Source organism: Centroberyx gerrardi, chromosome 24, assembly GCF_048128805.1.
Source record: "Centroberyx gerrardi isolate f3 chromosome 24, fCenGer3.hap1.cur.20231027, whole genome shotgun sequence".
Taxonomy (NCBI): Eukaryota; Metazoa; Chordata; class Actinopteri; order Beryciformes; family Berycidae; genus Centroberyx; species Centroberyx gerrardi.
Genome location: NC_136020.1, coordinates 17,832,660 through 17,845,694, shown reverse-complemented (window position 1 = coordinate 17,845,694; position 13,035 = coordinate 17,832,660). Strand labels below are relative to the sequence as shown.

Sequence of the window (13,035 nt, the reverse complement as noted above, 5' to 3'; positions counted from 1 at the left end):
ATAAATAAAAACCTTGTGATTTTATATAATTTATTACAACACTGGGCATAAATATACATTCATGTGAAATTGATTGTTGTTCTCATTCATCTAACACTTCCATGACTACATGCCATTATAGGCCCTTCAAGACATTTGACCATGTATTTACAAATATATACACTGAAAAAGTGAGAAATACATTAGGCATTTCATAGCTGTGATATTTCACTGTATAATAAAACCAACAGTCAGTCATGTTGCAGGGTTTCCCCCAGTGTATTTGTATGTATGATAAATAATGATAATAATTTGAACTCCTGTTGAAAATTTGGGCACTGGGGCAAACTTTTCTGGGGGAAAACCTATGATATTAACATGACATTTGTGATATAAAACACTGAAGTTTAAGGTATAATTAGTTGAGAAAAAAATACACAGCACATTTTTGCAGTAACAGCTATCAAATATCCATCACTTTTTGGCACTCCTTGCAGATGGATCCTCCATTTCCCTTGTCAGGCAAACTTACTTTGTGCTAAATATATGGACTATATAGCCAAAGTGCTGGGAGAGTGAAATAAAGGTTATCATATATTGTCTCATCTGCAATGTATCTCCCATTAATAGATGTAAATAAGACAAAAGAAATGTGTTGAAACGACGCTTCTAAAACTTCAGCTCACAGTCCCAGTACTTTTGCTACAGTCTGTATTTCATCTCAGAAGAAGAGCCGTTGTTTGGAGCCGTCTGTGTGTATAACAGTTATTCCTCTGGCTCGTAATAGCGCTTCTTCATGGCCCGGTATTTCCTGAGGAAATACAGAGCCTCCAGTTCCTTGATGACAAAGTCGCCACGGGCCACCAGCTTTCTGATCTTCTCAGGGTCTGTCACGTCTTTATTCTTCATGAAGGCTGACTTCAGGCGTTCCCTGAAGTAGGCAGATCCCTGGGGGTATTCACGTCCAAGATACAGCAACTTTATGGGATGAGAAACACAGTACATACATGGATGAACTGAAATGCTGGTCAGTGATATTAGCATGGGTGTGTGTTCAGCACAACATAACTGTGGACTTAACTTACAGTTTTGTAAAGCTTCCTAACCTCACCCCTTAAAGGGTTGGCCATGTCAAGATGGGTAGGCACTTTGCACTGCTGAAATGAAAAAAAAAAGGAAATACAGCACTGTCAGAAAATTAACTTAAATCACCTCAGAATGACAATGACAGTAGGGACACGCGGGCGGGCGGGCGGGCGGGCACACACACACACACACACACACACACACACAGACAGACAGAAAGAGAGAGAATAGGAGTTAGCTTAATCTGTAGTATTAGCTGAGTAGCTAGCTTGTTAGCATTGAGCAGACTAGATTCTCACAACTCTGCGAACTAGCGAAGCAGTGTAGAGCAATGCAAACAAAATTACATGTTTTCTTTTGTTGGGCGGATTTACTCAAGCGGTAAGAGAATAAAAGAGGCGTATCCGTACTCGTCTGCTTTGTCCTTTCTTCGTCTAACGGCCAGAGCTACACAAGTTCATTTGAGTACATAAACACAGTCGTATGTCGTTTCGGGATGTCGCAAATAAAAATAGACAAGAGCGCATGCGTATGTGTTTCTATGGTTACTTGGACGCTGGAGCAAGGAGGTGATGCCAAAAAGATGGTGAGTAGTTTCCAGGTTTTCAGGAGTTTTAAAATAATATCTCAATATGTTAACATTATCACTTTATTTACAGAGTTGAAATGACACAGCAGTTAAATATGCAGACGTAAATGTTCAAGTTAAAGCTAACGTTAGCCAGCAGTTTCTCACCATAGAAGAGTCAATTCAACGGTAACTAACTAACGTTAACTGTAACTTGAAACTACGTTAGTTTCAGTACGAACTGCCTAATGTAGTCTTTCTTTTGCTAATTTTCTTCAGGTTCTTACACTAACTTTCTATTTTCTTACCTTGTACGATGAAAATATTTTATCCTCTAACTTTCTACTCTGTAGTCTCTATGCTCTCTCCTGTCAATGAAAAGGTATGCAAAGGTATGAGCAAACAGCAGCCCACGCAGTCAGTAAGTACAGATAAGCATCAATAAGCAGGTACTGTTGTTATTACTGGTGTTATAGTGTAGCATCAAAGCATTCTTATTTACAGTCGAGGATTTATGCAGGTACAAAGAGTACACCCACCTATCAGTCTAATTGCCATTGACATCTAGAAGGGTCACAGTGTTCCCATTTTCTCTCCCAGTGTACCCATCTCCATCTAAGTCAGCTGTCCTGTTTAACGCTGATCCTTAATGCTTTGATTTGATTTCAAGTCAGCCCAAAAGGCAGGTAAGCTGAGCAAGGCTGACAGGGAGAGGCTGCAGAAAGAGGAGGAGGAGAGGAGGCAGCAAGAGGAAGGTAAGTCCCTATCAATCATCTATTTATTTATTTTTTTATCCATGGCAAAATGAATACTAAGAGTTGTAGTCGTTGTCGCATGCACTGGCAAACATATATGAGATTAGGTGTTGCAGGGTGCAGGAAATTAATGAGGAATCAATCAAGTCTAGTCTAGTCTTGTTTATTTATATAGCCCTTTATCACAAGCATGTCTCAAAGGGCTTTACATACCATCATATAGAGTACACATCATATACATACTACATCATATATATACACATACTACATATCAGGAAGTTAAAATACTAGGCTACAGTAGGGAGGATGACAAGAAGCAATCACTGTTTAGGATTGGCAGAAGAGTAGAGTACATCCATGGCTCATTAAACACCAAGATACTGTATGTGCTGAGATGTGTCCAGGAATGCATTGCTTGTGTTTTTGCTTTGTAGAGGAGGCCCGACTGCAGGCGGAGAAAGAAGAACAGGAAAGGTTGGAGAGGGAAAGGAAGAAGCAGGAGGAGCTGGAACGGCTTGAGTTAAAGGTAAGCTGCCTTTTATGTGACATGATGCCATATAGCTTTAATGTTTTCTATTCAAGACTTTAATCTGACCCATTAGTCAGTTTCAGTAACTGTCTTACTCATTAGGCCATGAGGTGTGCACTTTTATCTGAACTTTCTCCCTGTGAGGAAAAATCCCTTTAGGTTTTTGTTCAATCAAAAATAATTCAGAAACCCTTGAAAGACTTATTTCTGGGTCTTACATGACTCAAACAATCCTTGAAAAACAGGACAAGACAAAATTCTCTCACTGATAAAAAAAGAAAACTTTTTATGGAAATACAGATGTACATTATTGCCTTTGGTATGGTTATATTGCTATTGCTAGTGTTCATAGATGTATTAACATTGTCTTGCACTGGCAGGACCAAGAGCGCAGGGAGGATGAGCTGAACGAACTGCGCTATCTACTGGAGGAGAACCATACTGCAGTGACCAAATGGAAAACTGACACCAGGGAGAAAGCCAAGGTGTGTGTGTTTATGTTTGTGTGACTGAGTGAGAGAGAGAACTGATAGGTGATTTTTGATGGTGTTTGATACAGATACAGACACACCAATCAGTTTTTCATTAACATCAACCATAGTTTTGGCCTGTCTATAGTTATGAAGTCAGAGTAACACAGCTGAAACACAGCTACATGAGCTGTGACAGGAGTTTAGCCTTAAACCCTGGCTGAATTTACTTTGGGAGGAATCATCCTCATGCCCCAGACATATTTATTTTGGCCATATTTTGATGGGAAACTGGCCAGGGAGCAGCTCATAGCAAATTTCAGTGTGTTCAAGCATATACTAATGATTATAATGTGATACTTTATTGATCCGCATCGAGAATTTCTCTTTTCGCCCATCTCCAGAAGAGAGGTCAGAGCGCAGGGTTAGCAGTAAGGCTGCAACTAACAATTACTTTCACTATTTATTTATCTATCAATATTTTTTTTTGATTCATCGATTAATCATTTAGTCTGTAAAATGTCAAAAATAAAGACAAATGCCCTTCACAAGTTACCAGAGCCCAAAGTGATTCTTCAAATTTCTTATTTAGTATTCATTTTATAATGATATGAAACAGAGAAAAGCAGCAAATCTTAGTGTTTGTGAAGCTGTAACCGGCAAATGTTTGGTATTTTTACTTGATAAATGACTAAAACGATTAATCGATTATTAAAATTCTAATCGATTAATTTTCTGTCTATTGAATAATTGACTAAGTTGGGTGGATGCTTGCCGACATGGGGGTTTGAACCTGTGTCCACCGTTTTAAGGACAGTCTAACCACTAGGCCTCCCTGCTGCCCATAGGCATAGAAATACATACAGTGTATGATGCAATACAATACGTTACAATATACTTGAAACCTAGGACAAAAACACACTTATCTGCTATGTAGAAGTTGAAGTAGCCGTACATCGCCCTTAACAGGCCCCTTCTGGCTGTAATGTGTCCCCCCATGTTCTCTGTGTACAGTGGGACAGGTACATGCGCTGTGACGGCAGCCCAGACCCATCAGTACAGCAGGATATCAACACCTACATCAGCTTGTGGAGAGATGACCCAGAGGCCAACATAACACTCGTGCTTAAGCAGTGTGACCTCACTCTACAGGTCTGTGTGTGTGTGTAGGTGTTCATGTGTATATGTATGTGGGGAAAAAGAGAGACAGAGACAGAAAGAGAAATTTCATAATCGACACATCCTGCCTTGCAGTGTGTGGGTGAGAGAGAAATAGATAATGCATGCTTATGTGTTTGTGTTCACTGACCTGTGTGTGTGTGTGTGTTTCTCTAGGTGTGAAGTGGTAGACTAGATATAAGGCTTCCTGAGTCAATCTTCTTTTTGGGTCATTTTGATTGATTGGTTTCTTTAAACTCCTGAATCTATCCTACTAACATGAATCATCATCAGCGTTTTCCCTGCAGTCATTAAACCTGTCCTCCCCCCATATGCATAAAATATATATGGCATTTGGGAGACACTTTTATCCAAAGTGCCTTCCAGTACTATAAGTCCATACATTTTTAGCATGGGTGGCCCCAGTGGAAACTGAGCCTGTAATTCTCAAAGTTTTAGTGCCATGTTCTACCCACTGAGCTATCTACCACTGCTAGAAAAAGTAAAAATGAACATTTACCATTTGGCCTTATTATATACCCAAAACAAGCCCATTTAAGGGAATTATGGTACAGTCGCTCCATATATCATATTTTATATCCATGTAAGAGCCATGTTTAAACTGGGGGAGTAGGAGTGAAGCCCAGTCATAGAAATTAAATTACCCACTGCATTCCATTGTTACAAAAAAAAAAGAATAAATCTGAGGGCAAACACATTTTTTTCCCTCTTAGCTGATCGAGGAGCTGGACGGTTTGCTGGAAGATGTCAGAGATCCAGCTGAGCGCCAGCAGTACCAGGAGACCCTCCTCTGTCTGCAGGAGTTAATCCACGATAAACACCGCCTCACCACCGAGGAGATCCTCACGGTACAGGAGAACACACTGACACCCCAATATATCACTCGCAGGCTTTGCTGACCAAGTCAAGTCAAATTGTATTTTTAAAGCGCTTCATATCACAAGTCAGGGCTTGTGTGTGCATGCGTTGTGTAATATTGATTGTTTTGATCAGTAATTAGAAGGATGCAAGCAATGAGAAAAACATTTCACAGTCATATTATAAGAAATATAATTAAAGAAGCATGATGAAGAAACGCTTAAGTCTGCTTCAAGTCTTCAAGTGATGGTTTGGGAGTTTATGTTCCATAGCAAGGTATTGAGCAGAAAATTAGTTTTGAAAGCTTATTAAGATTATGATGATTCTGAATAATCTAACATTGTGTGTGATGGACTTTGTTGTGTTTCTCTCTGGTCACAGAAGGCCAGTGCTAACTCTGACATTGAGACTGGCAACATGCAGACTGTGGTCAAAAATGACAGCATCACACTGTGTCTCTGGGCCAACCTCAACAAGAACCCAAGGTTTGTGTGTGTGACTGTGTTTGTTTATGTGTGTGTGTGTTTGGGAGAGAGGGAGGGAGAGAGAGAGAGAGAGAAAGAGAGAGCGAAATGAGCGAAAATGCTAGTATGAGATAATATGAGAGGATATAAAAGGATAAGTTGGGTCTGTCCGTGTGACATGACAGGTTGGGCGTTTTGCTTTCCCAAAATCTTTTAGTGGTAATATCTCATAGTTTACTTCAGTATGGATTAGAAACATAGATTTCCATGGTAAACGTGCAGAGGGAGCCACTCTTGGCACTGGGAAGTCAAATGTCTGTTATATATGAAGAGTTTTGACTGATTTAGGACTAGAACACCAACATCTGTCATTTTTGCTATCTAGAGGGTGAATCTTCCCTGTTAAGTGGCCCTCACAGGTCCCTACTGAACAATTGAATTAACCATCTATAACAGGACAATGACATAACCACTATCACCCACCATCCCCTCTCTTTTAACATGCAAGCCAGGTTTCTATATAGGCACTCACCCTACATAGCACTAACTGTAGTTACAGCAGGTAATTTGTATTGATAAATGTAGCCTCTCTCTCTCTCCTTCTCTGTTCGGTCCATCCAGGTTTAAAGGTTTCCACTTCGAGGAGGTCGGCCTGGGCTTTGAGCTGCCCAAGCAGCTGGCTGTGAGCAACATCGCTGTACGGATCCTCCACACACACTACGACCACCTGTCCTCCCTGGCCAGGACGACCCACCTCAGGACACAGACAGCCAGCCACAGGTCCCCGAGCAATATTACTACTACTACTACTACTACTACCCGTACCACTACTACTATCACTAGGCCCACCACTTCTACTGTTGCTATTAAGATAAGATAAGATAGCACTTTATTAATCTCCTTGGGGAAATTCAATTACTACTGCTGCTACTACTGCTGCCATTACTACTACCTGTTAAGGCTAGGCTAGTGAACCCAAGTGCAGAACACAGATACAAGAGGCAGTAGGTAAAGTCAAAGATTATTTATTTTAGGGCTTGGAGCTGAGTCAAGCAGGTCAAGGGCAGAGGCAAGCCAGGCAAGGGCTCGGAGCCGAGTCAGGCAGGTCAAGGGCGGAGGCAAGCCAGGCAGAGCGGGCTCCAGAGAGCGGGGAGAGGAGCCGAGACGATGAGGAAGTCCGACGATGCGAGACGACTGGAGACAGGCGCAGGAGTCAGGCTGGCAGGCTGAACTGCAGGGACACAGAGAGATGGGTAAGGCAAAGGACTGAAAATAGATAGCCAAATTCTATGACTAAACGGCTCAAGGCGTAGAACACTGACTGGGAGCAGAGTTTACGAACTGGCGATGAGTGGATGGCAAACCAGGGAATATATACTGTGGCTGATGAGATGATGAAAAGCAGCTGGTAGCCTGACTCCCGCACACCTGTCTCCACTCCTGCAATAAAGCACACGGAACACAAGGGGAGGGGGAAGAGAGACTGCAGGCTAGGTGGAGTTAGAAGTGGAGGGCGTGACACTGCCACTACTGCTGCTGCCATGACTACTGCCATTACAACTATCACTACTACTACTGCTGCTACTATTACTACTAATACTGCTATTACTACTACTATTGCTGCTGCCTGCTGCTGATACTACTAGACTTGAAACTACTACTATTGCTACAACTACAACTGCTAATAGCACTACTATTACTACTTACTGCTACTACTATTAACACTGCTATTACTACTGTTTTTACTGGAACTACCTCAATAACTACCAGTAGTGTTACTGCTATTGCTGTTACTATTGCTGGTACAGCTACTACTACCACTGCTATGCCTATTACAAATACTACTGCTACTACTACTACTATTGGTGCAGCTACCACTACTGCTATTACTACTAGTACAATTGCTACTACTACTATTACTAGTACTGCAGCTACCACTGCTGCTACTACAACAACAACTACTACCACTTCTACTATTACTCCTGGTGCTCCTTGCTGCAATAACTAATACTATTACTGCCTCTGCCACTACTGACATACTAACTTAACAAAGTTTGTGTTTGTTCTGTTCTCTGGTCTTACCTTGTCTGTTCGGCCCCAGGTCTCTTGCAGGAGGGGAGGAGGTCCCGCCAGAGACAGACGACTCACCTGAGCAGGGGGAGACAGAAGAAGAGGGGGAGGTGAAGGAGGGAAGGGAAAGCTCCATGCAACACCAAGGTGCAGACGAGGAGGTGCAGTCCATCCAAGGGTCTGAAGAAAGGAAGGTGAGATGGGAGAATGGGATGCTGCGCTGGGTTCCCAAAATCAATTAAGCATCATCTCTGGTTATTTTAGAGCAACTGATACTTGTTGTCTCATTGAAAATAAGGTGCATCTACTATGCAATATTTTCATTCTCATTGTGTATGCATCTAGCAGAGTGCAGTGAGTGTGTTGTCAGTGAGAAGCAGTGGTCAGAAGCCTGTAGAGGACCAGGAGAGCAAGATACAGACACAGATGGAGGAACTCTCTGGTAAGACACCCAGCGTGACACTTTCTGACACCAGTTAAGGACCTTCCAGTACTATAAGTGCCTACAGTTTCAGAGTGGCTGGCTCAAGCATCTCACTGTTTAGTGCCAAGCTGTACTCCCAAGGCTACACAGGAACAAATTCTTTCAGTGTATTCTGCAGTGACCGAGTGACACACTAATGCCTTGTCTACATTAGCTCTGCCTAGCCTGGCTGATATTAGGGCTTGGTTTGCACCTCCACTTACAAGCTAACTAACCAAAGAATGTTGGAATTTAAAAAACAAAAGGGAACGTGTCTGTACCTAGAATCAACATCTAATTTCAGCATGAAGTAACTGAAGGTTACACCTATTTTTCCTCAACTGTTTATTTTGTCTAACATATCAGTTTATCACTGCTAACTATTAGAGAATGCAGTACAAAAACTTTCTGAGATAAACAGGAAACATTCCAATTAAAATCAACATTGTTTGATTTTAATCAATCAGGACATGGTCTCCCTGGGCAGTGGAGACAAGGCATAGCATGAGCAGCAATGGTAGAGATGAAATCAGGAAACACGAATCCAGATAAACTAACCAACAGCTCTCCCCCTATCCTGGTCTATTCTGTTCTTTCTCTCTTCAGGTGAGGGGGACTCTGGTCCCGCCCTGGAGGAGCTGGTGATTGACAGCGGTGACAGTGCCCAGGTGGTGGACTTGATGCAGTACACGCCTCTGGGTGGGGTCTTCTACTGGGACGTGTTCCACCTCCTGCCACAAGCCCGACATGTCAAAGGCTGGGAAATTAGACAGGTGAATAGAGAAGAATAGAATAGACCCCCAGGTGGTGTATTCTGTTGGGATGTGTGTCTTCTATACCCCAATTTTCTGTCTCTCTCACACCCTCCATGCCTGTCTTTTCCCAGCTGTTGAACACTGGGCTACAGGTGTTCCCCTACCCCATAGAGGAGTCCAAGATTCAGGGCTCAGAGGACAGCGAGGCCCTCAGCTGTCCCCCTGTTGGGGTGTCTGTGACATTGCCCGACTCCGTCCTCTTCCTGGAAAACCCCCAAGTGGCTCGCTGGGATGCTGCAGGTACGACAGACTAACGTAGAGACAGATTGGTAATAAGATCAGCTGTATTAGTAGGCTGTAACACAACGACGCAACAAAAAAATGATGTTGTCTTAGTTACCTCTGCTTTTTACAAAAAAACACACGAAATGAGATTTTCATGATTTACCTATTAACATAACAGAACGCCGTGTAAGTCTCCAGTGAGAATCTAGACTTAAAATAAAAATTTGTATTTTTGCATTTTGGTTTCATTTTTGAGGAATCAAAATGTATTGAAATGTACGGGTAAGCTTTGAATTCTTGAATTCTTACAATGGTGTTCTACTTGTTTATGGGAATTTTTATTGAGGAAATCAATGGAGCACGGTTTCCTTCTACTTAGTTTCTACTCAAGTTTCTTTCCATCTATAAATGTGACACAGAAAATTATTCACTGCGCTACATAATGAAATATGACTTCATTCAACATAGAAAGAAGTCAAAATAAGTATCGTTGTAGAACTGACATTATCATTGTAGACTGAATTTGAAGTATTAGATCAGGCATTGGCAGTCAAAAACTTTGAATGGCGCCCAGCCCTTCTACTGATATATTGTATATGTTCATGTGAAAATGCTTTCATTTAGTAATAGTTCAAATCTGCATGTAAAAACGATCAAATGTAAAAAAAAAAAAGACAAATGGCTAGGCCCTAAATACAGAAGTGAAGGACGCTGAAGCTGGTCTCTCCTCCAGGGAAGCAGTGGAGGACAGACGGCATCACTGAGCTCTCCTACGAAGCGGCTGAGGCCAAGATCGCCTTCAAGATGGACTCCTTCCACGCCTTCGTGCTGATGCAGGACACCTACGCCAACCTGCCCTTCCAGAGCTGGGAGCTGCAGCCACTGGGCCAGGACTCCGTTCTGTTCACCGTCAACGCAGCGCTCATCGACCTCAGCATCACTATCCAGGTAAAGGACAAATTCTGGAAAGTACGTGCTCACGCCACACAGAGCCGATTGCACCTATAAGAGAAAGGCGCAATATAAGAATTCAAGGAAAGAGGGAAAGGCTATAATTTGTGTGTATTTGTCTAACAGGGTAACCAGTGTATGCTGCAGTCAGAGCAAGAGAAAGGCCTCTCTCACTTCCTTGGGAAGTGGATGAGTGGCCCCGTCCTGCAGAGAGCCATGGTCAGCGCTGGGATCAACATCTTTGTGAACGAGCACACCGACAAATACGTCAGCACCTGTGGCAAGGTCTGCATCTCCTACAGAGGCTTGTAGAGTGGAAGATAAACATAGGGAGGGCTTGACATTTATGCCCAGGCTTGGGCCAAGTTGGGCCGAAAATCTCACTTACTTGCTCTGGTTTGGTTCAAACATATTGCTGGAAGAAATGTTAGTAGGTGTTTGTAACTGGCAAATAAGTAGTTTCGGGCTTTAGTCTGATTTGGACTTATGAAGGATATTTATCCTTGAGCTGATTTTAGGTTTGGATAAAAAAAAAAAAAATTCAGGTTTGTGTCCGGCTCAAATTTCCAGACCTGAATCAAGCTCAAGAACTGAGACCAATTAAAACAAACTCAATTTAGTTTCTTTTGAGCTCTTGTAATTAATCTTGCCAATTGAGTAACCAATTGAGTTTTCACAAAAGTGCAACCACTACCCAACTTGCGCTTTAGGTAGGCTAAAGCAAATGTAAATGAAATGATTTGAAGTAAATTAAACTATTTAAAATGAAACTCTTTAAATCTGAATCAGGTTGAATAGATGACAATCTGTCTCCTGCTGAAAATCTGAAAACCTGTTTTTATAGTCAGTTTATATTTTTGTTCAAATTCAGTCTGTACTTATTACAATACATAATACTTATACTGTGAAGGTCTATTCTAATTCTACAGGTGTGATGCTACAAAGAGCAACATACGTGGCTGAATTGCCGTCTTGCATGGACAAACTTGTGTTGCAATATGATGTCTGGCATTTGTCCATGTTTCACTGCAACACTGACTGGAACTGAGGGACATCAATACGTTATCCATTTCCTTCCCAGCAGCAGTTGAAAGAGCATATTGTTCAAGCTGGCAACACACTCGCATCACATTGCCATTCATGTGGCCAACTCAATTACACAACATTTGATGACTTTAATGGCTGTGTACACGGAAAAAACACGCCATACATTTTTCAACATTTAGATTCATGAAAAAGGATCCATGTCAGAGGGGCAATAAACCTGCATATACTAACCATTATTTAGGGATTTCTCCATAACGTTAAGCTGCACCATATAATGCCATCTATCCACTTCTCTGTACAAATTAATTTATTCCTATCCGCACATTTTCCAGACTGGTATAAAATGTGCTGTGCTGTTTCTGTCCTCTTCAGGACCCGCTGACAGAGCATGCTGCCTATGAACAGATGGCCCTCCTCTCCTCTGCCTGCGCTTTCTCATGGAGCCAATGGAACGCCAAGTGTGGAGCTGAGCATCTGGTGATGCAGGTAGACACACACACACACACACACACAATAAGTAGGCATGACAAGGACACACACACACGAGCAGCTGTAACATTACGTTCACACACTCGCAGGCAAGCAGGAAAGCAGGGCACAGAGATACAATGCATTTCAGAATGAGGAAGATGGAGGTTGTGTTGTGTATTGGCAGAGCCGGAGGCGGGAACCAGGAAGAGCCTGGTTCAGGGTTCCCACGGTCATGAAAGTCCTGGAAAAGCTTTGCAATTTTTAAATTTGCTTTCCAGGACTGGAAATGTTTTGGAAAATTGTAAAATATAATGAAACTTTTGAAAAAAAATCAAGAAAGACATGATTTAAATAATGATACCAAGTTTATCATTTTTGTAAACTTGAAAACAAAAATGTATTTTGAAATCTGTGACAAAAATGACCAAGCTAAAATGCAATTGGTCTGCAATCTGGTTGCTACGAGTTAAACAAAACAAATTTTCAATGTCATTACACCACAGTAGTACAGTCAAGAAAATTTGGTTGAAGTTACCAAGGTATAAAAGTTTTGTAATATAATTTAACCCTAAACCTGAAGTAGTGAGCTCACTGGTGATCACCTGGGTCGACTGGACAGATAGGGAGCAAGACAACAGCGAACACTGAAACTGAAACACCAATTTCACTTGGTCTTTTTCCATTCTTTTCCCCGTTTTTCTACCCCTCTTCCTTCCCTCTGCTGTTTCCTGCCAGGTGTGTGAGCACCGTGGTCCCTCTCCTGTCCCTAAGGCCTCATGGAGTCTCTACCTGCTGGGCGCTCAGAGGAGTCAGAAGCTGCAGATCACAGAGAAGAGCGAGGCTTTCTCTCCAGAGCTTTACCCCGGCAGCGAGTTCCACTCCACGCTCGTCCACATGCTCCGGGACAACATGAGCGCCGAGGGCATAGTCAGGACCAGGGAGTCCCATTACCTGTATGTCGATACAGTTCAGAGTCTGCTTTGTGCCACCAGACCGCTTACGTATTCTTAAACCTGTGTGAAATCAACTTAGGACAGAGTATGATGGGGAGTATGATTTAAAATGCACATTTGGATGCACATAACAAGAGCACACAGGTCTTCTT

The 13,035-nt window shown here is 42.2% G+C and overlaps 2 protein-coding genes across 2 annotated transcripts; one reads left to right on the top strand and one right to left on the bottom strand.

The window, feature by feature from the left end:
- Window positions 1–21: 21 nt before the first annotated feature.
- Window positions 22–1,552, bottom strand: lyrm5a (LYR motif containing 5a). The gene is made up of 3 exons (XM_071900485.2): window positions 1,476–1,552; window positions 1,065–1,136; window positions 22–957 (listed from the first exon to the last, which is right to left on the bottom strand). The coding sequence occupies exons 2-3, from the start codon at window positions 1,107–1,109 to the stop codon at window positions 745–747; spliced, it is 258 nt and encodes an 85-aa protein (XP_071756586.1). The 5' UTR covers window positions 1,110–1,136; window positions 1,476–1,552; the 3' UTR covers window positions 22–744.
- A 54-nt stretch (window positions 1,553–1,606) lies between these two features.
- dnai7 (dynein axonemal intermediate chain 7) lies at window positions 1,607–12,941 on the top strand. Its single transcript, XM_071900481.2, has 16 exons — window positions 1,607–1,651; window positions 2,304–2,388; window positions 2,823–2,914; window positions 3,298–3,402; window positions 4,402–4,539; window positions 5,280–5,414; window positions 5,806–5,909; window positions 6,510–6,668; window positions 7,990–8,152; window positions 8,307–8,400; window positions 9,028–9,194; window positions 9,308–9,476; window positions 10,195–10,409; window positions 10,539–10,697; window positions 11,832–11,945; window positions 12,666–12,941. Exons 1-16 carry the CDS (start codon window positions 1,607–1,609, stop codon window positions 12,939–12,941), a joined length of 2,220 nt encoding a protein of 739 aa, XP_071756582.2.
- The last annotated feature ends 94 nt before the right edge of the window (window positions 12,942–13,035 follow it).

What these genes read in the sequence shown, in the direction of transcription:
- lyrm5a (XM_071900485.2), bottom strand. Translation starts at nt 1,109, where the DNA reads ATGGCCAACCCTTTAAGGGGTGAGGTTAGGAAGCTTTACAAAACT. An exon ending in TTAGGAAGCTTTACAAAACT is followed by an intron (nt 958 to 1,064) that starts GTAAGTTAAGTC and finishes CATCCCATAAAG; the next exon opens with TTGCTGTATCTTGGACGTGA.
- dnai7 (XM_071900481.2), top strand. Translation starts at nt 1,607, where the DNA reads ATGGTTACTTGGACGCTGGAGCAAGGAGGTGATGCCAAAAAGATG. An exon ending in GGCTCGCTGGGATGCTGCAG is followed by an intron (nt 9,477 to 10,194) that starts GTACGACAGACT and finishes TCTCTCCTCCAG; the next exon opens with GGAAGCAGTGGAGGACAGAC. An exon ending in ACCTCAGCATCACTATCCAG is followed by an intron (nt 10,410 to 10,538) that starts GTAAAGGACAAA and finishes TTTGTCTAACAG; the next exon opens with GGTAACCAGTGTATGCTGCA.